Here is a 26,678-nt window from a genome sequence, read left to right on the forward strand (position 1 = left end):
TGAGGTAAAGAGAGACAACAGGGTTCAGGAGGCAAAGCACGACAAATACTGTGATGTGGAAGAATCAGATAAAGGTTAGTCTTTGCTTTGCTTGAGCAGAGCAGCTCAAGGTATGGGCTGTGGGTGGGTGATGGTCTATGAATTGTTTCATTCCCAGTCTGTGATGAGGTAAGTAAGAGAAACTAAGTAAGATCATATCTGTTGACTCTAACAAAAATCTTGGCCTTGTATTTTGTCTGTCTTTACTTTCTCTCATTCATCCCTTCATTCTCCAACCCTAGAGCAGTGCCTGACTTGCAGCTGGTACTCACTGGCTGACGGGGTGGATATAAGGAGAGATTGTGGGGTAAGAGCAGAGACCAGGAAACACAATGCCAGGAACTGGCGCGCATTTTTTCTTTATTTTGTAGTAATTCATTTGTACTGTGTTTTACAAAAGTATTGGTCTGTGACAACTGGAAATTGACAAAACAAAACAAAAAGCAACAACTGGTCCTTCACCTCAGATAGTCTAAGAAGCTCTGGTCTAGAGCCAGCTACTCGGTTTGTGAGTCAATGTAGAAATGGTGCTCGGCAGAGCTGCTAGTCTAGTATTTATTTAGCGGTTTAGTAAAGGTTTAGGTGTAGTAGGATTCCCAGAATAAGTCACTGGTTATAACTTTGGAAGTTCATTTTGTCTGCAGTTCCCAGTATTCCAACCATGTACAGGTGTCAGTGCATACCCTGCAGATTCCAGCCATCACTAAGGCAAATGCTTACTGACCAGGTAAGTTGCCACAGGCTTACAGGTAAATGCTGAAGAACCACTGATGGTGTATTTCTCTGAGAAGACTACTCACCAGGTAACTAAGGGACAAAGTAGAGTCTACTCCACATTGCTCTTGCCTCAGTATATGTGGGGTGTGCTTTACCTAGCACTTATAAAAGGTTTAGGTAATTCCCACTCCTGTTGTTTCTTGCCATGTGGAGGGACAGCAACTGGTATATGCCCCCCGGCCTCTGTAGTCCTGTCCTCCTCATTCCTGGGAGCGCTGGAGTGACTGATCTAATCAGTGCATTTGGGAGATGTATTAGGCATGTTTTACCTAGCCCGTCTTCACTCTTTTTCTTGGAAGCCAACTATTCTGTAAAAGCCTTTACAAGAGCAGACACCATGAGTAGGGCCCTGTGGCTCTCCAGCTGTGGGTCTTGATTCTGGGGTTCACTATTAGGAAGGCAATTGTTTCCATACACCCTGAGCCATTTTCTCCACTATCAGCTTCATCAGTAATTAAGCTCACATTTTAGTCTTCATCTGTTGACACCTCAGTCTCTCTCAGTTGGTTTAAAATTTAGGCAGGGACCATAGAGATAATAGTTTTTGAACCCCTTAAACCTCACCAGATGGTGGTGATTGCACATTGTGGTCTTATCTTGTAGGCTATTCTGGCCTGTATTCTTCACGTGCCCTCCATTTATTTCCTTACATAGAGTCAGCAGATCTTGAATCACTTGGTGACTCCATTATACTGATACTTAATATGTTCCCTTCTGCAAAGTAGGAGCTAGAACTTCCTCTATCACAATGGAGAATGAGGACAATCTTCTGGCTTGGCCAATGTCTCCTTCTGCCTGCACCTCTCTGGGTATGTTTCTCCTAAAACTGTGCCCCATCTTTCAGGTTTATGAAGATCAATAAACTCATACTCTGTGACATTGTCACACAAGGGCTCTGAAATCAAAGGAAGAATCAGATAAAGGCGAGTCTTTGCTCTTCTAAAAAGTATCAAGAACAAAATGTCTTTCTAGCCATTTCTGTGGTATAATTCAGGTGAGCAGAAAAAAGCTCATGGCCTCTGCAGCCTTCCTATTTCTAAGGCTCAGTTAGGGCTCTTTGGCTGTTAAAGGCCAGGGAGCATTTAAGCTTACAGTCCAGTTCTCTGAGATTCAGTTACAAGTCACTCTTTCTACAATCTTCTCTGACCTTGCATCTTTCTTTGGGTCACTGGAACAGTATTTGGCTAATCTGCCTGTGAACACTGCCTGCTTTCTTTAAGCCAGAGTGTGGCTTGCTTCTGCTGGTAGCCTTTCCTAGTGGTGACTGTCTGTGCCTGGCTGAACTTTAGAGGAGTGACTGACCCTAGATCAATTGTCACCATATTGACATGGTATGTTTTCTCAATTGGACCTTGTCTATGCCAATAGTTTTGTCTTTGTATCTCCCCTCCCTCAAATATGTATTTTGTTTGCCATATTACTTTATATCACAGATTAAGTCCTTAAATAAAGACAAGGTCCACCCCTGATATAGTTAAGATCTTAGTCAGTGTTTTCTATTTTTATTATTCAACTTTCCTGGTCCAAACATCTTTTAATGTAAAAATGCATTAATATATAAAAGTATAGACTCTAGGTTTAGAAAGCCTGTTTCTTTGGAAAGTTAGACTTCATAACAAACCGTGAATACATTCCCCAAAGTAGGATGAACCAAGAGTAACTTATATTCATATATAAACATAATTATAGTATAGATAGTTACATAACTAGAATAAAATTTAATGTCAATGTGTCAAAGAGCAGAAAGCACAAAATTTACAAAACTTCCACGAAATAAGAAAATGTTCAACTGAGTAATAACCAAAGCTTCATTAACTCGGCAGTCTTGGGGACCTAGAAAGTGAGGTAACGCAAGCCGAATTCCTTTCGTGTTACAGTTCCTCTTAGACCAAGCAACTGGCAATAGAAATAGAGCAGGGGTAAGCCCTGCATGTATTCTGTAGCACATCATATTGTAGGTGAAAAACAACAAACAGGGAATTCATTATTCTTGAGAGTTTCCCTGTGTACATGATCAGCTTCTGCATGCACTTGGAGGAGAAACAACCCTACTAAAATGTCTTTTAAAAAGCCAAAGCTAAATGACTAAATATTAAAACTTTAAGGAATGAAAAAAATATCTATGAGGAAAACATTAACTTGCTTATCCAGGGAATGAGCAAAACTTAATTCTCATTCCAGCATGGCAGGGGCTGCTGGGCACCCAGCTCCTTTCACTCTGGGTAGAAAACAAATCCCCAACTTGCTACCGAGCCAAACTTTAAAGGCCAGTCAGGAAATGAGCAGCACTCTCAAATGGGAAAGCCTGGATCAGTGCTTTTTCTAAAGTAAACAAAAGATCTGCAAAAGTATTTCCTTGCACTATTTGGCAAGAGAAAGAAGCACCTGGAGAGTGAGTTAGGAAGAGAAAGCATATAAGAAACGGGAGTAAAACAAGGATGGTTATAATGAGGCTTTGTCTCACTAATCTCCAGAGCCCAAGTGTTCTATTAGGAAACAAAAATGCAAATGAAGAGATACTCAGAAAGACTGGCTGATTAAGAATACATTCACAGAAAGGATAAATAGAATAAATACTTTTCTGGATCCTGAATTTCATCTCTCATTTGGACTTTTAAAAAACCTTAAAAATATCTTCTAGAGAGTCAAAGTGGAATATATACATTAAAATAAATGAGGGCTGTGAAGGAAGAAGTATGAGCAATGAGAAACACAATTATTCTTGGAGACAGAAATTTCCTTGCTTCAATGTCGCCTGTGACACTGGCAATTTCAGCCATTCTCTTCCAGGTGATTTTCAGTGCAAGTTCCAAATGCTGCTTGAGGGGATGCTGTCTCAGCTCACCTGAGGGAGTGGGGTAACTAAAGATGTATGGAGAGCTATCATATTCTTTATGCCAAACATTCTCTTCAGCAGGACAGCCTCAGGAGAAAGATAAGTTACTCTCGGGAGGCAGGAGGTGAGAGAAATGAGGCAGCAATTGTGTAGTGTTGCTTGTGTTAACACAGCATTAAACAAAAAAAAAAATCTAATGACACAGCAAGTGACTCAACAACATCTCATCATTAATTTTAGGAAGTCACACAATTTTAGTGCTTTTTCCCCAGTGAAAAAGGCTAAACACCTGAAGGGCCATTCCCCAATGTTTTCTGAAACAATCAATAATCGATATATGAAGATAAACTGAGAAAAAAACTAATTTCTGCTTTTTCTGCAATGAACTAGGAAACGTCAAATAAAGGAGCAATGAGTTGAAAACACTGCCAAAGAATTTGTATACACATAACAAAACTCATAGTTTTCCTGGTTCAAACCCCATAAGCCCAAGTAGGAGAGATGATGCTCGGGGCTTTTTAGGAGGCAATCAATGGCTCACTTAATTTGGTAGGTAACATCTGGGGCCCAGGCTCTACTTAGTGCCTATCTGCTGGAGAAAATCAAAGATAAAGACGCAAATCACTAGGATGCCAAGGACACAGCTAACTGGACACTATTTGTGACTATTTGAAGTCCATATGCTCCTAAAGTATTGATCTTTTCTCCTTATGTAATGTTAACGCGTATTTATTCATTCACCTGCCTCTAGCTGTTCCTTAGTAAAGGTTAAGTGGCTGTGAAACCACATGCACCGTAGAATCCAAAGCAGCTGTTTTAAACTCTTGGACAAGTAGCACTGCCTTGTAGCTTGCCTTTGACGGGCTCCAGGGGCAGTTGAGGGTGGGCTATCTTTGACCATCTGGAGGTTTTAATGTGCTCCATCCATCTCATACCAACCCAGCTTGCCAGAGTTGGGGTCACTGTGCTCTGAGACACTTCAGGATGGTGCTCATGGGAGCTGTGCTCTGAGCCTCCTGGGCCTCCCCTGCAGGTGCACTTGCATTTTCAGTTTGATGCTGTTTTTCTTACCCTCCATAGGCACTCACAGGCAGAACTATTATTACTTGCTTGTTAGTGCATGTTGCTGATTCATACTCGGAGGAAAAAGTAATTTTGTCTTCAACACCTCTTCCCTGTCATTTAAGGCATATGTTAATGAAAGACAGATTTTGGCATCCACTCTCCTCTGTAGCTTTGAGGCCACAATATGGATTCATTACAAATGAAGATGCAACTGTTATTTTACTCCTATTTATATTTATAACTACACTAAAGCCATCTTGCAGGTACCTTTGTGCCTCTCAAATCCCAAACCATATTCCAAGAAATGCTCAACATTTCATGCTTGAATTGGCATTAATGTGGCATTAATGTACATACAATGTTTTAAATAAAGATGTTTTCACTCATGTTTTACTATCGACACTCCCTGAATTCACATATTTAGATTATGCTAGGGCTGAATCCCTTGAAGACATTTTAAGGGCTTTTTTTCCCTGTTGCAGTACAGACTGATTTTTTTTCCTTAAGAGAGGAATATGAAAGTGATGGGTGCTCTGCTTGCTTGGAGGGAAGCCAAGCGGAAGGCTGAGGCCCGAAGGGGGTGGGGCAGGAGCAGAAGTAAACATACACAGAATGCTAAAAAGAACTGATTGAAAGCTTTTGCGTTGTCATTCCTCTCGGTTCCTTTCCTTCCCTTCCTTTCCAGTTTGTAACTGTGGACAAGTGCAACCTCCTTAACTTCATAGAATCACTGGATCTAGAATGAGCTGTCATCACCTTGAAGATCATCTGATCCAAATTCCCACCCATTGCTATAATTCTCCGCTTGATTCAGGAGCTCTTTTTCTTCTCCAGAAGCTTTCTGAGCAGCACTTGAGCCTATCAACTAAAAGTGCACTGATGAGAGTAGAAGTTTTGGAATCAGACCGTTCTGGGTCCAAACCGTGGTTCTGCCACGAATTAGCAGTGATATCCTGGGCAAGCTTCCCCATATCTTGGAGCCCCACTCTTATCTGCTAAGTGGTTATAATAAAAACTAATTCATAGGAGATTGAGGATTAAATGAACAAATAACGTAGTATATAAAAGATTTAGCACTCTGAGCTAAATTAAGAGTAGCTAGGGGCCGGCCCAGTGGCGCAAGCGGTTAAGTGCGCACGCTCCGTTGCGGTGGCCCAGGGTTTGCCGGTTCGGATCCCGGGCGCGCACTGACACACTGCTTGGCAGGCCATGCTGTGGCGGCGTCCCATATAAAGTGGAGGAAGATGGGCACGGATGTTAGCCCAGGGCCAGTCTTCCTCAGCAAAAAAAAAAAAAAAAAAAAAAGAGGAGGATTGGCAGATGTTAGCACAGGGCTGATCTCCTCACACACACACACACACAAAAGTAGCTAAGCAGTTCAAAAGGAACTAGGACCCATGTTTCCTGTCTGACTCTGAGGCAATACTTGTCCGCGGCATCTTACTGTCTTTCTCACAAGGTCTCATAAAACCATTAAGAAAGTTTCTGTTGCTGGAGTACTCTGTATGCTGCCTTGTAGACTGTAAATGCTTATTAATAACAACACCTCACATATATTCAGTGCTTTAGAATTTACAATGCACTTTCACAAGCGGGGAAAAATACCCATGCCAACATGTCGCCTACCGATGACTAATAGAAGCAGGAAGCAGAAGGAGCAGAAGTTCTGAACGAGGTCTATCAGTGATGCAAATGTGAAGTTATCCACACTTGGGAGGAGCATAAGAAACATTAAAACCAATTAGAAGTAACAATGGGTGATATATTCAGGCTTCAGAACTTGGCTTTGATGAGCTGAAAAACCATAGGAATACAGCATAGGAGTTGTGTGGCAAGAATTTAAGTTACCAGAAGTTTAACAGTCTAAATGGTGGCTCTTTGCATATGGGTGAATTTTCACGTACAAACTAGAGTATAGCAACGATTTAGATTGCATAATGGTAGAAACCTCAGTGTGTTCATAATTTAGAGACAAAGCATATGAAACTGAGATAAGCAAAGCAAATAAGTTCTCAGAAGTCAACATTAACTAGGTGTTTCAATACCACAAATGTGTCATACTGAACGCAAAACTTTTAACAATAGACACTGTTACCTTGGCTTTCTCACAACCTTCTGGAAGAGTTCTTCACGTGTGTGAGAATTTTTACCTTTGGAAAATGCTCAAAAGTGAATTTTTAGAAAGGAAGAAAAATTGAGGGTGCATTTTTAACATAGCATATTTCATTGTTTCTGTATGGTAAGAAGGTGAAGAAACATATCTTTTTCTGTTAGAAAGAAAATGGTCCTTTTGAAATTCAGCTCCCTCAGAAGATGAATTTTTAAATATCAAACTCTGCCTAACTAACTCGTCCTGGCTTTACGGATATGAGGGGAAAATTAGAATTTCATGCAGTTATCAAATATTTTAAACTAATACCCAAGCAGATACATTTGCAATACTTCATGATTTCTTAATATCTATAGGGAATATTCCAAATCAGGTCTTTCTTCTTTTTTTTCCTCTGCCAAGTCTAGCAGTAACCTCTAAGTAGGGGGTTGATTCAGGCAGGCTAAGCCAGAGAAAGACTGACCAAACAAGCAGAAGACAGTGGTAGAAATGTCCCTACTGAGCAGACATGTGGAACAGGAGATCCATGCTAGACAGAGACCCAAAGAGCCCAGTTTGTGTCTCACATCCAAATTTGGTTGATGTATTTTTGAAGTTTCTAAAGGTTAACTACATGCTGTAAAACATTATAGAAAGACACGAGGCTGAATTTTACCATGCCAGTCAAGAGGCTGGCTTGAATCTGCTATTTAGGACTGAGGGAGACAGTACAATTTACATGTGTGAGAATGTGAGAATAATTTTACCTTCTGTTGTTTTTAAAACCACCTTGGGCCATGATTTTTAAATTGAGACACAAGGAGATCTGCTGGGGTTCCCATAGCAACATTAACTTAACTAACTGCCCTTGTATGTAATACTTTCATTACTAGTTTGGCTTTTAAACGTACACTTTAATTATGAAATACAACTGAGTTCAGAGTCTCAGGCAAATTTTAACTTTTACATTTACTGACTGATGCATTTTTAAACAGAAACCTTGATATTGTACTTCTGGGGACTTGCTACCAAGGCAAGTGTGTGCAAAAACCTTACTCCGACCTCTGACCTCACTTCATTCCATTCTATATATGACTCCTCAATCAGTCTCTCTAAATACATTTATATGCCATAACAGCTAGGATAAAACAGAAACAACAAACCTCAGATGGCTCCAGACCAGAGACTAGAACCCAATGTGCCCCCTCTTCAAAGCTCTGTAAGCTGACCTCCTCCCCATCTTTTCTCCACTATTCTGAATCATGAATGTCCCACACTAAACAGACTTGTCTTCTCACCATCTTCTGAGACGGTATGTTCAAGGACTAGCCTGAGACCCACCTCCTGATTCTTCCCCCTTCCTTCCCACAGCTGATCTTTCTCTCTCTTTGGAACCACTATTACTACTGCTACCACCACTATGTGATGCATTGTTTGTGACTGGGCAGCATCCCTCCCCTCTTTTTTTGATAACAGTGTCTTGATTTTCCTCTGAGGAACCTTCCTCCATTCCATACATTCTTGTGGCGCCATCAGTTAAGCTGCCCTGACCCAGCCTGTCAAGAGATGAATCCATGACCTAAACTGGACCAATCACAGTCTTCCAGGAAAATGAATTTTAAGTGAATTCAAAAAGGAAAAACAGTTGGAACTAAATTATTCCACTGGTGGTCCTTTCAAGATTTCCATGGGTCATAATCAAAATCTACTAGATAAGCTCCTTATTTGAGTACTTGCTCATACATTATCTGAGATCATGATTTAGAGGCTTGGGATATGCACATTTTGCTTTGGCAGCTAGATCCTATTTATGCTCTCTGAAGACAGGGCTGGGTCTTTATTTATTGTATTATTCCACATAATTCAGCACAATGTAAATACTCTGTAAATACTGTATAATGAATGAAAGACCAATCTCAGAAACTCCATTTTTACAAAGTGCAATTTGCAAGCCAACTTATATTCCTTTTTGAGGCAAGGTGGTAAATACATTTTTAATTGATAAAATTTAAGTTTTCTTGGGTATAACAGTAGTCTTATAGAGAACTTACAACGACTTGTACACCCAAGAATAGCCTAAAAATAATGTTAGCATGGGTCATACTTCCCCAATTTTAGGAAAGGAAAGAGAAACTAAAATCCTATTTTAGACATTAGTCTCTAAATTAAAAAAAAAAGTCTTGGGGCAAACAGACAACAACAAAACAAAAAACAATACACCTTCTTGGTCTTATGATTTTCCTCAGAAACCAGGGGAGTTGCCTCTCTGCTATCAGATAACAATGGAGGAGAGTTCAACCGTGTTCGACTAACGTATAAATAAAGCAGACGATTTTTTCCACTTCTAAAAAATGACAGGTTATGGTTTCTCAGAATCATCTGACTTATATCCGTAATTTAATTGAATGCTTATAAAATTCAAAGAACAAACAAAATGGTTAGAGGTAATTAACCCAAACAAGCTTGAGCATATTAAGTTTTGAAAACACACAATATGGTGCACTCTTCCAAATCACTTACATGTGCTTAAAACGCACAAAGAGCTCACCCATGATAAACATCAGGATATACAAATTCTCTTCTGATTGTCTTCTCAAAAATGAAAGATTTACAGAAGTCTCGGAATAGTTTAATCCTCTGGTTTGTACCTTAACATGGTACATAATTCAGCCATGAGAAAGGAGTGAAAATACCAATTTAGAGCTTTTTTGAGTCAAGTGAAATGTAATGGTTTCTGGAATTTGCCTTGAACCCACACTCGGTGCATTTTCACCTGTTTTTTTCTATTAACTTGTAAGCGACGATCAACCAGATTTTGCTTCTCGTCTAATCCAGCCTTGCAGAACATACTGTGGATTTCCCCTGTGAGACAAACATGATAGTCAAATGTATGATATGTGACTGGGTGGGGGAAGAGGAAGGGGGGGCAGTCAGGAACAATGGAACATTAATGGAATGATGGGCCATCTAAATTTTATTTATATGAAGAAACACCTCTAGTACAAAGTGGTGAAGGAAACCTGTGAAACCAAGTGGGTTTCTTCTACTTCACATAAATACACCAAGTATAAACAGTTTAACACAGCAGGCATAAACAGATATATAACACTATTGGTTGCAGCTTTCAATATTTTGAAAGGTGCCCCCTGTTTGAGTTTTTGTGGGTTTGCAGAGACCCCAAATGGCACGTTATAAAAGTACTCACCGAAGTTTGGGGAAAGTCCTTGAATGCAGGATTCATTTTAAGTGCTTTTTTAAAACGAGAAACTGATAAGAGGTAATTTTCTATGGACTCTTAAAATCAAATACCTTCCTTTGGCTGTGGCATATCATCAATTTTTTTGGAGGTACTAGGCTACCTACCTCCAAAATGGAACAGACTACACCTTCATTTGGGTATGAGGCTGAAACAAGTGATTCTTTTTTTTGGCGAGGAAGATCAGCCCTGAGCTAACATTCGTGCCCATCTTCCTCTACTTTATATGGGACACTGCCACAGCATGACTTGACAAGTGGTGCACTGGTCTGCACCCAGGATCTGAACCTGCGAACCCCAGGCCGCCAAAGTGGAGTGCACGCAGTTAACTGCTGCGCCACTGCGCCACCTCGAAACAAGTGATTCTTTAAAGCAGTTTCAACAGGAAAAAGATTAAAAGGCAAAAAACCCATTTTCAAGCTTTTACACAGAACAGTTACAGTCACCAAAGTATGAAGACATCCAATGTTTAATCAACTATTGAAGCCTCATTTCTAGGGCTTTTGAGTTTCTTCCTGCAAATAATAACCAAAGAGAGTTTTTACAGCTAATTATTTCCCCTTATAGATAAGCATACCTTTTGTAAAGAAATATACTCTGGTACCATCTCCACGAACATAAAAATTTTCAGATAAACACTGCCCTAAAAAAAAAATAGTTGTGATAAGAGAAACTTTGTATTCCTTAAAAACAACAAAAAAACTTGACATACAGTATAAACAAAGCATTCTTTAAAACACATGAAAATAACTCCAAACCGAATATACTATTACCCCTTTTAAAACGAAGCTGAGTCTTATCATATCTTCCATAGTCCCGAAACAACAGCATTCCCCCAGGTTTCAGTAACTTGGACAGTCGGTTTACAACACCTTGCATCCTTTGAAAACAAAGCAAGATAACTTTGTGGAAGTCTTGTTCTATATGCCACATTTAACTGTCTTAAAGATAAAATAAGCAAAGCTCGATAGGCCAAAGAAATCTAAACCATACACATATGGGCAACAAAAACAAAAATATTTTGTATAGAAAGAAAATAAGACACCAACTTGCTAAATAATCAGATTCAAAAAGCCTAGAAGATCAAGAAATCACCCAAATGACCAGAGTGGTAACTTCACAGAGCTTGATGTATGATGTTGAAGCTGAACTAAAAAAGCACACAGACATTTCCAGATATTGCTAGCAAATTAAGGTAGTTCCAAGGCAGAAAAAACTGAGGTCGTTTCATTTTCCTTGCAAGATAAAAAATACGCCAAAGCCATCCCAAATTGTACATATCTAAACAGGGATCACCTTTCCTCCAAAACTAGCTCTTTTTCTTCCTGACTTTTTTATTTAGTTCAAAGGCATCATCATTCACCAAAGTGTAACACCTCAGAGAAATCTTTGACTCCTTTTATTTTTCTCTTCTTCCACTATTGTCTCTACAACCATTTGGTCATCAAATTCTGTGGGTTTTTTTTTTTTTTTTTTAATGACATCTTTGATATTTTCCCTCTCTTTTGTCTCCCATTGGTACTCCCTTCGTACAAACGCGTACTTCCTCAGGCCTGGAAACAGAACAGCTTCCTAACATGCTTTATTATTCTCCCTGTCAATCTTTCCTGCATATTATCGATGAATTATTCTGCTTAAAATGGTTTTGTCAAATCATCCCTTTGCTCAAAAATTTTCATGATTTTAACCCATAGGATAAAAATCTTAATTTCTTTAGTTGAGCCCTTAAGATTGCCTATGACTGGCCTCAATTAATCCTTCCAACATCTTTCCCACCACTTCCTAATCTGAAGCGTTTCCTCTAGCCAAACTCTGACATGCTTGGCTCCGAGCAGTCCACGCGTTTGCTCACGTGGTTTCCCCTAAAACAAGTTTCTCCTCCTTACTCTCTGCCTATTTAAATTCTATTCACACTCCAAGCCCTAGCTCAATACTGGGAAGCTTTTACTTTCTTTCTTTTACTGTTTATTCTACTCATCTGGCTCCCAATCAAATATGACCCCTTGTGACTGCTCCGGATTTAATGTTTTTGGGTAAGTGTTCATGGCCTTATGTGTGATTATGGGCCAGAGATGGCAAAGATTTCAGATCTCATATCAACACCAAGTGACTGACACTGGCTGCCTAGAAAGCTCTATTGAGAAAGACTCGCAACACTCATTGGGAATGACAGAGTACAACATCAGTTATCAATGTCTGTCCTGGGCAGAGAATGGTCAACAGCAGTTTGTGTGCTAAGTCCTTGCCATCTCTGCTTTATCCACACTACTTAAAGCTTCTGAGCTTTCCTTATCTTAAAAATGAGGTGTCTGGGTCAGATAAATCTGTAAATTCCTTCCAATTAAAGCACTGTTCAGTGGAATAATGTGGTGAAAGATCATGTCAGGTTATGAAGGAAGGAAGTAGTGAGAAAATGAAAGTAACTATGAAAACAAAAGAGAAATATGACAGAAAGAGGTGGCACAATTAGATAAAAAGCTCTTTTAAAAAACTGAAACATAAGTTCATGAGACGGAAAAAGAAAAGTATTTTTTCTTGTTTATTTTATCACAGGTTATTTTCACACAGTGCTTATATCCTTAGGCTTTGGCAATTAAAGAAAACCATATCTAAACCTTACAGTGTTCACTTTCAGGATAAATGCTGTATGTACAGAGAAAAATCTATTTCTGCAATTATTAGTAAAACAAGCATGAAACAAAAATGCAGAAAAACAAAGAGTCAAATACTTCAAAATGCAGCCACCTCCTTCTGCAAATCCTTTCCTCCCAATTATCCTTTAACGTCTGGGGTTCTGGGTAAAGCCAAGGGGTGGGGAGCTGCTTTTCCTGATCACCCATCTTGGCTCATAATGCAATTCCAGAGCCAGTTCCTGAAAACTGCAGATGGGAGTGGGCTGGGGGTGAGATGGACAAGAATGGGAGAAAGCCCCTTTTCTTTTTTTATCTGACTTGGGCCAACTCTTCTATCCCTACCTATCTCTGGATGAAGGGAGAGGAGAAGGAAAAGAAGAGATTAAAAATTGAGTATTTATTGGCTGCCTGGTCTATGCTTGGATCTTTGGGAAACATATTATACTTTCTTTTATTTCAATGATAAGAAGGACAGCCAGCTCTTCTTTTGTAGCCTCCTATGGTTTATTCCCATTTAAGCTGGGATGCCCCCCAGACACAGGGTCTAGCTGAACTGCTTGCCATTCATCTGTGCATGGATTTTCCAAGCTGGCAAGCCACTTTTCTAGAACTTTCCTGGGGCTGAATCTACTACCACAGTCCTAAATGATCCCAAAGATACTGCCTTGCCTTTTCGCTTACTATTGCTCTCCTTCCACTCATTCACCTTATTTTTAGATCACTTCCATGTAGGTGAGAAAGTGGCTAATGACATGATACATCTGAATTTATCTTATAATAAATAAAAAGAATGAACATACTGTACTATAAACGAATCTTTCCAAGACATCTGCTTCCCCTTCTCTTTAACATTCAATTCAAATCATGAGAAAATACACTATCTAAACTAATTTCAAATACTCTCTTTGTGGTCTTATTTGGAATTTAAACATTTCCTGTTATGGGTGTCATATAGAAAATCTTGTTCTCTATCCACCTACTCCATCCTTTTAACCATGAAACAAAATACATAGATGACATCTTTCTACCAGTACCTGAATAATGCTAATAGTCTAAACAAATTAGCAGAAAGAAATAGGTTATAGAAACTGGGAGGAAAAAGTAGCTTCATGGAACCTGATATATCTCACCAGCTGCAAATATCTCTTTCATTCAGATTTATTTGGAAATCTAATTTGTTTTTCCACAAGTAATCAAAATGCTCATCTTGGAATGAGAAGTAAAAGGACTGTAAAGAGTCCTAGTGACCTTGTAATTGCAAAGAAAGAAGCACATGGTAACTCAGTTTCTTTGGGAAAGGGTCACATTCATCAAAAAGTGGTTGATGTCAAGTCTGTATCTACTACCAGAGGATCTTTCCCGGGCTGAATCTACTACCACAGGAGAAAACTCAATTTTTAGAAACTTACAAAGGCACAACCCCTGACACTTACCACACATGTGCCTTAATACATAGGAGGTGGCAAAATTCTAATAAAAGTGATCATTTTAATTGCTAGTAATATCTCTTTATGCTTCCTCTCTGGAGAAAAGCTATGTTTATTGTTTCAAAATATTGTGTGAACAAAAAAATTTAACTCATAAATATTTAAATGATGGCACTAGGCCAACTTACATTATAAATGTCCAAGGTTAAACTGACAAATCTTGATAACCCTTAATTCCTTAGTGGGCTTCTTTAAAACAAATTTTTTCAAGCCCGTCGACAGACCTGTGTGAAGCCAAACAGATTTAGCGCCCACCTCTTCACGAACGTTCAATAAGATGCTAAATCAAAGATGTTTGTTTCTGATCACCAAGTACAATTTCCCTCTTGGGAGTCTATTAGGCTGCTCTGAATTTGTAATTTCCTTGAAGCATTGTCACTTTTAATAGGTATGTGTCTTGCCAGAATATGCTTACTTCATTCTGACAGTGACAGAAAGCTCACTAATGAAGTAGTTTGACCAGTTTCTTTCTAAAAGTCTGAAGAAAGGAAAAACTGCAATGAAAAGACTGCATATTATACATAACGTAGTTCACCAAATAAACTCGAGAATTGTAATTTTTGCTTTGATAGTTCTGAAAACCACTATTGATGAAGGGGCTTTACACACTTGCTTTGCCCTTTCATCTTCATTTACCTGTCAGGATGAATAGAAGAGAGCACAAAGACAAGGAGAATGACATCCAGGAGCCCATCTGGAAAAGGGTACGGTGAGCCATCATCGCAAACGTCATGAACAAAGGCACAACACTGGGCTGCTCTGTAGGACGAGTGCGACTGTCATGATAAGGGAATAAAAAGGAAAAAAAAAAGTAGTTAGTAGACTTTTAGTATTTTCTTAAAATAAAAAGGTCAAATTTTTTACTTCTCCCAAGCGCCTTTTCTCTATAAATTTGAATGCACTTTATTTCTGATTCTGCATTCTGCTAGCTTATTTCAAGCTGCCATAAAAAATTAAGTCTAGCATTTGGACTTGATAACAAATATTCTTTGGAATTCCTCTTTAATTTTAAAAGTGGAGTAGGGCAGTCTTTATGAGTCAGTAGGCAGCGTGGCTAGAAGCCTACCCAATGTTATTTCAGATGCACTGAGACGGTCCTAAGTTCTCTTTCCCACTGCTTGTTCCAGGCCTCCTTTGGCTTAAAATATAAATATCCTATACTACATAACATTAGATAATGGTGATGGCTGTACAAATCTGCATACTAAAAAATCACTGAATTGTATACTTTAAAATGGTGAATTTTATGGTATGTGAACTATATCTCAATACAGCCATTATTTTAAAAAATCGCATTAGAGTATATACATATACACACACAATTCACCTACAAAAACAACACTAGAAGGATATATACCAAAATATTAATATTGATTCACCCTAGGACTCTAGGAAGTATGATTATGGGTGAATTTTGTCTTCCCCTTTAGGCTTTTCAGTATTTTAGAAAATTGCTACAATGAATAACTATAACTCTTATTATCAGAAGTTTTGTTTCATGTGTTTACTATACCTTTTTGCTACTGGAATTTCCTTTCCTTTTCCGTTTCCTAAAATTACCTCTTCTTGCTAAGGTAATGCTCACTAGCATTCGAGGATTTGTCAAACAAGTCCAGGTTCCCCACTATTTTCCTTACAGTTTAGGACATTTTAGATTTGTAATATATGCCTTTTCAGACTTTTTTTTTTCAAAATTATTAATTTAATGAGCGCCTAGGGACATAAATATGAATATCACCTTGCAGGAGTTGTTGATCTCTCTAGGTGTACCAGTCCCTTGAACTCTATGTTAAATTCATAATAAATTTTATTGTTTTAGGGTAATATCTTAGGCATCAGTTGATGATATGATTCTCAGAAAAACTAAAAGCTCAGTTAAAATGGTCACAGATAACATTTGATGCAGAAATATTTCAAAAAAATCACTTCAACAGCACACAAATTAGATTCTTATATGGCTCTCTTTAAAGAAAATATAAGGCATACCTTTACAAGCTCCACAGCTCCAGAAGCAAAATCACAACAATACAGAAAGGACTCTGGAGCATTCCTATGAAAATGGAAGCAATATTTCAATCTCGAGTCCAGATATGTTCAGACTACAGAAGAAAAGAAACTGTAAGTTTGAACTTGTTAAGAAGTATTTCTTTAATAGAATTTTGCATGACACTTTGCTTGTTGTTTCTTCTTTTTAGGTACTGTTCTCTATAGTGCTGTATGGGTGTCTTCATGTTGTTTCTGAACCAGGAGTATCTCAAACACTTATTAATTACAGGGTAACTTTCAAATTCCTGTGCTGGTTTTAAGGTCCTCCATTACTTGGGCTTACGTGCCTTATATCCCAACATACTCTCACATGGGAAACATCCAAGATCATCCATCAGCATTGCTCCATCCTCCTCCTGGCCCCTCCCCTCACAGGCATTCTTTCTTCTCTGCCTCCATCCAGCATTGTCTGTAGCTTCTCTTAGCTTAGCCAAGTTCTACCCTTCTCCAAGGACCCTCAAACCCTTGTGTCCCTTGGTGCTTCATTCTTCTTCCTGTGTGTTACAACTTGTTTGGCTCCTGAGCCTCTCACAGAGGCTCTGATGCCCTGACGGGGCAGGGGGAAAAAAAAAAAAAAATATATATATATATATATATAAAATACATATATATATTTAGCAGCATGTAAATACAACTTCTAAAAAAGAATAAGATGGGCCAGCCCCGTGGCTTGGCGGTTAAGTGCACGCGCTCCGCTGCTGGCGGCCAGGGTTCGGATCCCGGGCGTGCACTGACGCACCGCTTCTCTGGCCATGCTGGGGCCGCGTCCCACATACAGCAACTGGAAGGATGTGCAGCTATGACATACAACAATCTACGGGGGCTTTGGGGGAAAAATAAATAAATAAATAAAATCTTTAAAAAAAAATTAAAAAAATAAAAAATAAGACACTAATATATTCTTAGTTATCTTTTTAAGTTATTGTGCAACTTTTATTGAGCCACATATATGTACCAAGCATTAGAATACAAAGTAGCAAATGAAATTGTCTAATAAAATAATGAGTACAGATTATGGAGCCAAATAGATCTGTGTTTAAATCCTGGATTTGCTACTTATTAACTCTGTGAATTTGACTTAACTTTTCCAAGACTCAGTTGCTTTATTTACAAAATGTAAATAAAATAAGGAAATTTTTTTTTTGGGGGGGTGGTGTTTACCCATATGAAAATCTTGACTAATTTTAATTGGCCTCCACCGAACTTAAGCAAGTTCTATTTGGCCTTTATCTGAAACTCGGTAACAATGGCTAGACCATGGTTATTAACCGGCATGTGTATACTTTGAATATTGTGGGTCAGTACCCTTCCTGATCATACCTTGTATGCTGTTATCAAGTAATCCTTGCATCATATTGCTTAGTACTGTGTCTAAATCACAGAAAGAGATCAGTATGTCCTTAAACAGTAATTATAAGTATGGTCCTGACTCTTGTAGATTTTATAGCCTAGTTGGGGACATGATTGGTTTTATACAATTTCTATAGAAGTATGGATACGGCAGGCACCCTGAGGTGTAAGATTTAAGAATTTTGAAGGATGGCATTGCTAAGTGGAGAAAAGGGGAAATGGTATTAGGGTTTAGAGGTGGGAGTCACATGCCAGGGATGAGAAGCAGACTTGATCTCAAGAGCCCAAACCAGGATGTCGCAGTATATACAGGCAGGCCTTGAAGCACATCATTAGAACTTCTAATTTGATTCAGGAGGCATTTCAAGCAAAGAGGACTTCTAAATAAATATGGAAGACAAGCGCAAATATGCATTTAGCAAAATCTCACCCAGGCTCAGATTATACTCTTAAATGCTACTCATTGATGAATACTATGTTCATGTATAACTCATTCTTTCTGTGCCACTAGAGATTTGCATTCAAATTAAGATCTGTCCAAACAAGTTAAAGAATGATGAATAGGATTTTGTTATGAAAAGTTAACCAGTATTGAATCAAAGTTAAAACTTGCACTGCTTGTCTTTTCTCAGCTATCCCATATAAAGACTTTATTGTAGCATATACTCCTATTGTTTCCTATGAAATCCATATATTTGTCACTTGTAATTTGCTGGGTGGTCACATGTGTTTGAAATGTTCTCAATAAACACTCAGACATGTATAGCAATATGTGGTATGATGGCTAAGGATGAGGGCTCTGAAACCAGACTGCCTAACGTGAATCGGGCTCTACCACTTAGTTGTGTGACCCTGGAATAGTTACTTAATCGCTCTGTAACTCAGTTTCCTCATGTTTAAAACAGAGATAAATACGGCATCTAAGGTGGTTGTGAGGATTCATATAGGTAAAGGCTCTAGAAAGGTGCCTGACTCAGAGCAAGCACCTAATTAATGTTAGTCATTATTATTATTTTTGTTGCTGTTGCTATCATCATCATCATTATTAAAGGAAGATCTGCCTCTGCCTTCCAGGAACTCAAAAACTTAAGAACTTAACATGGTTCTGTAAAAACTTCCATATAACTCAAAATGCTTCTCTGGACACTGGCACGTCTAACTTATTATGAAAGGCATGCAGTTTACCTTTTGGCAGTGGTTACTAAACACCCACAAGATACAGAACAGTCTAGTAGCTAAGGGAAAGCATGTGCCATTTGCCATGTGTCCTACCAGCATGGCAGCATGACCTCTGAGACTGAATTCCCACTGTATCAGCAGCCCAAGCTGAAGTCTTGTGACCACCCAATGACTTTCCAGAGCTTTTCTGTAAAATCAGCTGACTGCCTTGGCCCTTCTCCCAGCAAGCAGGTGTAAATATCTCTGCTACCACCACACCACCAAGCACTCTCTTGGCAGGGGGATTAAGAATTAAATGATCCTTGGAGAATGGTATGACCTCTCAATTCCAGAGGTCTAATTATGGTAAAATATTCTGAAAATGTAAAACATTAATCCCATACTCTCGAAAAGTAATAAAATATAATTTCTTAGGTGGGGGGAGAAAGTCTAATCCTCCCTTTGGAAAGGTAATCACTGGATGCCTTCTAAAGATGAATTAATTATCTCAGGTTATTGAGCTACAGTGATTTCTAAAATATGGATGTGAGGCAAAAATAGACACAGCCAAGAATAAAGACAGAGTGAGGAGGCAAGAGCTTGCGATTTTTAGTTGGAGAGAGTAGAGAGAAAAAAATACAACTAACAACTGGGGAGTCAGAGATATTAATCAGTCAATATGTATTGAGCTCTATCTATCTATATTGCACTGTTAGGCTACCTGTAAAATCAGATTAGGATAAAATATGTTCTCTACCTCAAGGAATATAAACAGTGGTTGGAGAAACAAGACATAAAGAAATGACATGCTAAATAATACCTTGAGATGAGTCATAAGGTAACACACTAATCAACTGCCAGTATAGTAGATTTGTGTGTATTATAAGCTTGGAGATCACTGGGGTGAAGGAACCTGGCTATATGGTATAAAAGAACAGGACATTTCGGCCCAGAAATTGGAAAAGGAGAAAACAAAGAAAATAAATACAAAAAAGAGAAAGCCCATTCAGAACTGAAAATCTGCCAGTTTCACTTTTGCCTGGCCACTTTAATTGGGAATTTGATGATATTAGGGAATTACTTACTATTTATTATGTTAGATTTATAAAAGTAATGAAGAATGTCCTGATTTTTTTGAGACATGTCATAAGTATTTAAAAATAAGGTGTCGGGGCTGGCCCGGTGGTGTAGTGGTTAAGTTCGTGTGCTCTGCTTTGGCAGCACAGGGTTTGTGGGTTCAGATCCCGGGTGCAGACCTACACACCACTCACCAAGCCATGCTGTGGTGGCATCCCACATACAAAATAGAGGAAGATTGGCACAGATGTTAGCTCAGCGACATTTCTCCTCAAGCAAAAACAGGAGGATTGGCAACAGATGTTAGCTCAGGGCCAATCTTCCTCACCAAAAAAGTTAATTAATTAATTAAAAAAAAAGAAAGTGAGGAGCCAGCCTGGTGGCACAAGCAGTTAAGTGTGCGCGCTCCGCTGTGGCAGCCCAGGGTTCACCGGTTCAGATCCCAGGCGTGCACCGACACACTGCTTGGCAAGCCATGCTGTGATGGCATCCCATATAAAGTGGAGGAAGATGGGCACGGTTGTTAGCCCAGGGCCAGTCTTCCTTAGCAAAAAAACAGGAGGATTGGCAGATGTTAGCACAGGGCTGATCTCCTCACACACAAAAAAAAGACAGTGTCACGATGTTGGCATTATGTTAATAATTACTGAATCGAGGAGGTGGGTATATGAGAATTCAATATATTATTCTTTACTTTTCTGAATGCTTTTACATTTTCATAACGAAAAGTTAAAAAAACAGCATCATTAAATTTAAAAATACACATAGAGAAAAGACTGAAAGGAATTATAACAAAAATTCTGTCAGCAGCTATGTTAGGATGATAGGTGATTTCCCCCTCCTTTTCCTCTAATGGAAATGTTCTGCGGTGTGTTTATGTTGATTTTATAATGGAAAAATAATGTGAAAGCTATTGTGTAAACTTAAAAAAAAAAAAATAGAACTTGACAGACCAGCCATAGGTAAAGGGTGCTAGAAAAGTTTTGTAAGGTGTGTCTTCTTCATCATAGAAATACTAAGACATATATGTGAACAGGAAGGGCAGGCCAGGAGAACATCTCTGTTCCCTCTGCTTTTTTGAGTCCTAGGGTTAGTTGCTGTTACTTCCAAACAATTTCAAGCCTAGAGACAACTATTTGACACAGGAAGGTTTTATACCGGGTGTGGCTCCAGAAATGATGACAAAATAAAATGAAGGCTAAAGTGTAAACTTTAAACTCAATTTTCTATGTGTAAAATGACACCTTTGTATCCCGGAGGAGCAAATAAATCTCTGAAGTCTAGCAATGCACAGTTTAGTGGGAAGATCAAATCTCTTGCTCTTTTCTTATTCTCTCATCCATCTAAACGCAAGCTTAAAAAACTACTTCAACCCATGGTGGACAACCCATGGCTGTTAAACACTATTTTAAGAGTAATCCCCAGTTCACATGAAATTAGACACTAAGACTAAGATACTTTTTTTGAAATTTGCTTTAGTTATTGTTTATATGGGAACAAGAACACTACTGGCATATACATGACAACATTTTTCCAGGATTTCTCAACATCTCATACATATGTAAAATTTTGTAAGAGAATACTCTAAAACTCACTGCAAAGTGTTCAGAATTGGAAAAACACTATTTCCAGCACCACAGCCAACCTAAAGTCAAAAGAATAAACAAATATAAAAACAAGATTAAATTTTCCTCACCAACATCAGATTTTTTATTGAAAAAAAAAACTAGAAAAATTTACTGCATCTCTGGGTATAGGACAGTTTTTTAAACTCAAAAGCAATGGAATAAATCATAAGAATAATACTGAGAAATTTGGCCATGAGAACATTTAAAATTTTTACACACTAAAACCCAAAATAAACCAAATTAAAAGGTGACCAACACACTGTGGAAAAACATTTGCAATAAATATGATCAAGGGCAGAGCTCACTTTAAAAAAACAACAGATAAATAAGGAAAGAAAATAAACAGAACACAAAAGAAGTACAAATGGCTTCTAAACATTTGAAGAACTATGTGACCTATTTAATAATCAAAGAAATGCAAATTAAAACAAGCTATAATTTTTGTCTAACAAAGCAGAAAGCACTAAAATAGGAATATTCCAACAAATGAGAGTGTGATGAAACAGATATAACCTGCCACGAATTGGGATTAGTACAATTTCTTAGAAAACAATTTTGGCAATATATTTTAAGAGTATTAAAATTTTTTATAAATTATGAACTAGTAAATCTAACCCAAGATAGTAAAAGAAAATGCAGAAAAGTCTATACCCAAAGATGTTTGCTGTAGAAAACCTGAGAACAATTTAAATGCCCAGTCACGTGAAAACAGATAAGTAGAATTACAGAACTCCACATGGTAAAATATTTTGCAGCCATGAAAATGTTTATAGAGAATTTTTAAAGATAGTGAAAATTGCTTTTGATATAATGTTAAATAGAAACAAAGCAAAACCCCAAAATACAGGTACAGTATAGCTCAACTATATAAAACAATATAAACAAAAGGAGAAAAAGTCAGCAAAATGTTAAAGTGGTTAAATCCCTTGTTTGTGGGATTGTAGATAATTTTATTTCTCTTATCTACTCTTTAGCAAATTCTCTATAATCAATATGTACTACCTTTATAATCAGAAAGAAAAGATTTTCTATTTTTAAAAATAGAAAATCAAGTTCTACACCAGATTACAGCAAATTATATATCTCACTTATTTCTATTTCACCTAAAAAGGGGTAATAACAGAAAGAGAGAAATTATAGCCAAAACTTTATTGGTATGTAAAACTGCCTTCAAGTTAGAAATTTAAAAAGACAAATTAAAAAAAAATTAAAAGCATAAAATTAAAATCTGACTGATTAAAGATGAGTTCCTGAAATATTTTTTAGGCATAAAGTATACTGAACACTAACAAGTTAGATTTGATCATTTTACCCCTGAAAAATCTGGAAGGTTAATAAAGTGACATGGAATGTACACTTGAAAGTGATTTGCCACCTCTCGTCTCTGCCCTGAAGTACAGTACCTCTAGGATTCTGAAAGTGGCGTTGCTCCCAGGAAACAACTCAGTCTTCAGAGGTCCTCTTCTGTGTTCTTCAGAGTTGAGGCTGGAAAAATCAGATACCGCTTTGCTTTGATCATCTGACGAGCTAGAACTTTTCTTGTAATGATTTTTAAACTCAGGCGCAGCAGGGCAGTGCACTCTTGAAAAACAGTTTGCAGCATTGGTTTTTACGTGATCCCATGACAATTCTTTCGCCTTCCCTTCAGTTTTTTGATCAACTGGAAGAATTTCAGGAAATTCCCTCAACAGCCAATTACGATCCTTGAAAAACTTATTCTTATGAATCTTGTAAAATGTGTCCCAATATTTACTAGCTTCGCTCTCATACTTAACTAAAATAAAGAGAAAAAAGGGTTTATTTTACTATGAATTATATTTACTATTTTAATAATTAAATATGTTTAATAACTGTTAAATATATTACATACATTATCACTTGTAATAATTATATTTATTATTGAGTAGCTTTAATATTATAATAATTTTTATTTATCTGATTTTTTTTTTACCTCTTAAAGGCTAAAACTACAGAATATTAATTCCCTCAAAATGTGTCAAAAGGGTATTTAGTCCTACCCCCGTAAATCTGCTTCTGTCTTAACAGTTTGGCCAATAAATTTTTGTGAGGAATATAATGATTGCAAACTTCTTTCTATAGTTTAATCTTGGAATCTTAATAATCACATTTTTACCAATAACCTGCAAGGCTCTTTATTATCTTAGATAATAGGATAAAAGGACACCTCATTTTTTATGTCTCTGTAAATGCAGTTTCAACACACTGGTAATCAGACAGGAAATTGCAAAATTATAAATGACGTAATCTTAGAGCTAGAATGTTCCATTGAAATAATCTACTCCAACCCCCTTGTTTTGCATTTGAAGAGAGAACAGCACAGAGAGATGAACCCACTTGTTCCAGGTCCCAGAGCCCTGTCACAGCAGAACCAGAACCACATATCCTGACTCCTGGAGTCCAGGGCCATCCCATAACTCCATTCTTCCTCCATCTCCAGAGATATCTCTTCCTACTGACATCTCCTAATATGAAGCCTTAGAGAGTTTCTGATGCCTTTTTAAAAGAGATATACATTTGGTGAAGTCACCCCTTAGACTTCCCTGGGCAGGGTTAGGTCAACAGTCTCAGAGCTTCAGGCAATTCTTAGTTTTCTGCCTCTTTCTATCTGTACCTTAAATTAATAAAATAATTAATTCAGTCACTCCCTCACTCATTCTACAAACATTTCTTGGATCCTATTATGTACCAGGCCTAATTCCTAGGCCTAATCCCTAGGTTAAGAATTACTTTCACACAGTGTAGACACGCGACATTTTTAAAGTGCTTTCCAAGAAAAGAAAACCTTCTATTGATATAGAATAATTTCCAAGATTTAATGTTAAGCGAAAAAGCAAAGTGTAGAACATTATGTATATGATGCAACCATTCGTTAAAAGAAAAAGAAAAAGAATACATGTGTGTGCATACACAGAAACATACAGGTATGTATAGACAAATATTTACTTGTATACGTACAGAACATTTCTGGAAGGAAATCACATAATTAGTAACACTTATTGCCTCTAAGGAGAGGAACTGAGTGGCTGGGGAGGGACCTGGGTTTGAGGAAGAATTTTGATCTGTGTGAAATTACTATCTATTCCAAAAATAAATTAAACTAAACTAAAAGTAAAAATAATGGACTCATTTCTTTCATAATTTTAAAGAAGCCCCTACTCTCAGAATAAGCAATGCCTGTAGTCAGGTTCATTTTTGTTACAGAGCCCTGTCCTGAAACCCTCACAGTTTTCCTTTTCTTTCCATTTTTATCTTTATGGCCTTGTACCATGGATCTCCACCCATCTGGCCACAAGACTTCCTTTCCATCAAAGCTGAATTGTATCTGGCAGCAGGACTGCTATAAAGACAGAAACTCATATCTGTATTTAAGGTCTGAGAAATGAAAGTAGATCTCTGTAACAAAAGAATTATGTGATGTTGAAGTCCAAAAAATGCTCACATCTGCACTAATGGAAGGAAGCCTAATTATGGTTAATCTAAAAATGTTATCTATTTATCTTTAAAATAGTTCTATCTCTATTTTTAAAAACTGGAGTATACCTGATATGCTGTGTAAGAAAACAAAACAACATTCTGAAAATCAGATTCAGGAGGAATTAGGAAACTGTCAAATTTCCCCAGGTTCTTCTCACACCTTCGCTTCCTCCTTTTACCTTAAAAACTCTCTTTGTAACTTACTCTATGCTGGTAAAAGATTTTTCTGCTTAATAAAAACAACCACCTAAGAAGATCTGACATTTAGTCAAATCTCTAGTATCTGAGTTTCCAACAGCAAGCAACTCGTGAACCTACCTATCAGTAACTATAATGTAATACTATACCTTGATTAATTTGCAGGTATATGCCCTAGGAATTAATTGGAGAGGGGTAGAGAGCGGGGGAATAACTTGAAAGAAAAGATTTTCATAGCAGCGCTATTTAAAAATAGGAAAAAGTGGGAAATAACTCAAAAACATAGGAATGACCAAGCAAACCATGCAGGTTGAAACAGAGTAACCATATTAGAAATTAAGTTGAAAGGATAATATTAAGAGAAAACACTCCCACAGAATGGTCTATACATTGACTGCAACTCTAAAATTTATTTCATATTCATTTATAATAATCAGATGAAAATTTGGAGTGATGGTAACAACTTAATGATTATTAGGTAGTTCTTTCTTTTGCAAAGTTTTATGCACAGTTTACACAAAGATAAAAAATCTTAGTTGAATTCTTCATTCAACTTGCCTACAGGGTTTCCTCATTTAATGACAGATTGAATTAGAGTATTTCTAAAGCCTGTTTAAGCTCTAAAAGGTCTACGTACTTTCCTATTAAACCCCATGAATTTATGGAGAACATTAAACATTGTCAGTTCTACAAACTACAAAATCTTGGACCTGATTGCTGTCATAAATAGGAGCCTGTACTACCGTTTTAATTTTCACAGTTTATAAAGAAAATGAATCTGCAGTGAGGTACCTGGAATCTGTTCAGACACCAAATATATCAAGTCTCTAAATTCAATGCTAGCCTCTGCAATCTTTAAAAAGGATCTGATTACTATTAGAAGACGATGGTCAAGGTCTGCTAATATATATACTTTCAAGTCTTTTTCAAGTATTTCCCACTCAGGAATAGGGAGGAAAAAACCAAACAATTACATAAATCATTATACCAATAACAACAACTTTATAAATAACAACAATAGCACATACTGAGTGTTTATTATGTGTTGGGCGCTATGTCAAATGCTTTACTTGGATTTTTTCCCAATGAATCCTAACAATATCTCTGAGATAGACATATTATTATTTCAATTCACAGACAAAGAAATTTAAGGTCAGAGGGAATAAAAAATTTCCCCAAGGTCACCTAGCTAGAAGGAGCAGAGCCAGTGCACCTGGATCAAGTCTATCAGACTTTAAAGCTCATGCTCTTAACCATTACACTACCTTGCCTTCCAAACAGAAAAATCAATATTAACCCACTCCAAAATATCTCTGAAAATAATCTCTGTTTCTCTGATTCTCTACTTCCTCTTATTATGAGGCATCAAGTTGAAATTAAAACCTCAGTGTGACTTATAATCAGTATAAGTAAATTGTAAAAATAATGCTGATTAGAGTGAACCTTCACAAAAACAGATCAAAATACATATTTAATTAAACCCTATTCTTTGAATTATATAAAATATAAACTATGCAAGGTTATATGAAGAAATTATGATGAGC

General features: G+C 37.5%; 1 protein-coding gene across 1 annotated transcript in view; it reads right to left on the reverse strand.

Moving 5' to 3' along the window:
- Nucleotides 1-382: 382 nt before the first annotated feature.
- METTL8 (methyltransferase 8, tRNA N3-cytidine) overlaps nt 383-26,678 on the reverse strand; it is a 90,233-nt gene continuing 63,937 nt past the window's right edge. The window contains 8 exon segments of the mRNA XM_014785859.2: nt 383-9,526; nt 9,529-9,668; nt 10,640-10,705; nt 10,836-10,942; nt 14,819-14,958; nt 16,169-16,232; nt 21,409-21,458; nt 22,845-23,215. Of these exon segments, the coding sequence (XP_014641345.2) occupies nt 9,473-9,526; nt 9,529-9,668; nt 10,640-10,705; nt 10,836-10,942; nt 14,819-14,958; nt 16,169-16,232; nt 21,409-21,458; nt 22,845-23,215 (992 nt within the window). The 3' untranslated portion in view covers nt 383-9,472.

This window comes from Ceratotherium simum, chromosome 9, assembly GCF_057802395.1.
Source record: "Ceratotherium simum simum isolate JZ-2026a chromosome 9, ASM5780239v1, whole genome shotgun sequence".
Lineage (NCBI taxonomy): Eukaryota > Metazoa > Chordata > Mammalia > Perissodactyla > Rhinocerotidae > Ceratotherium > Ceratotherium simum.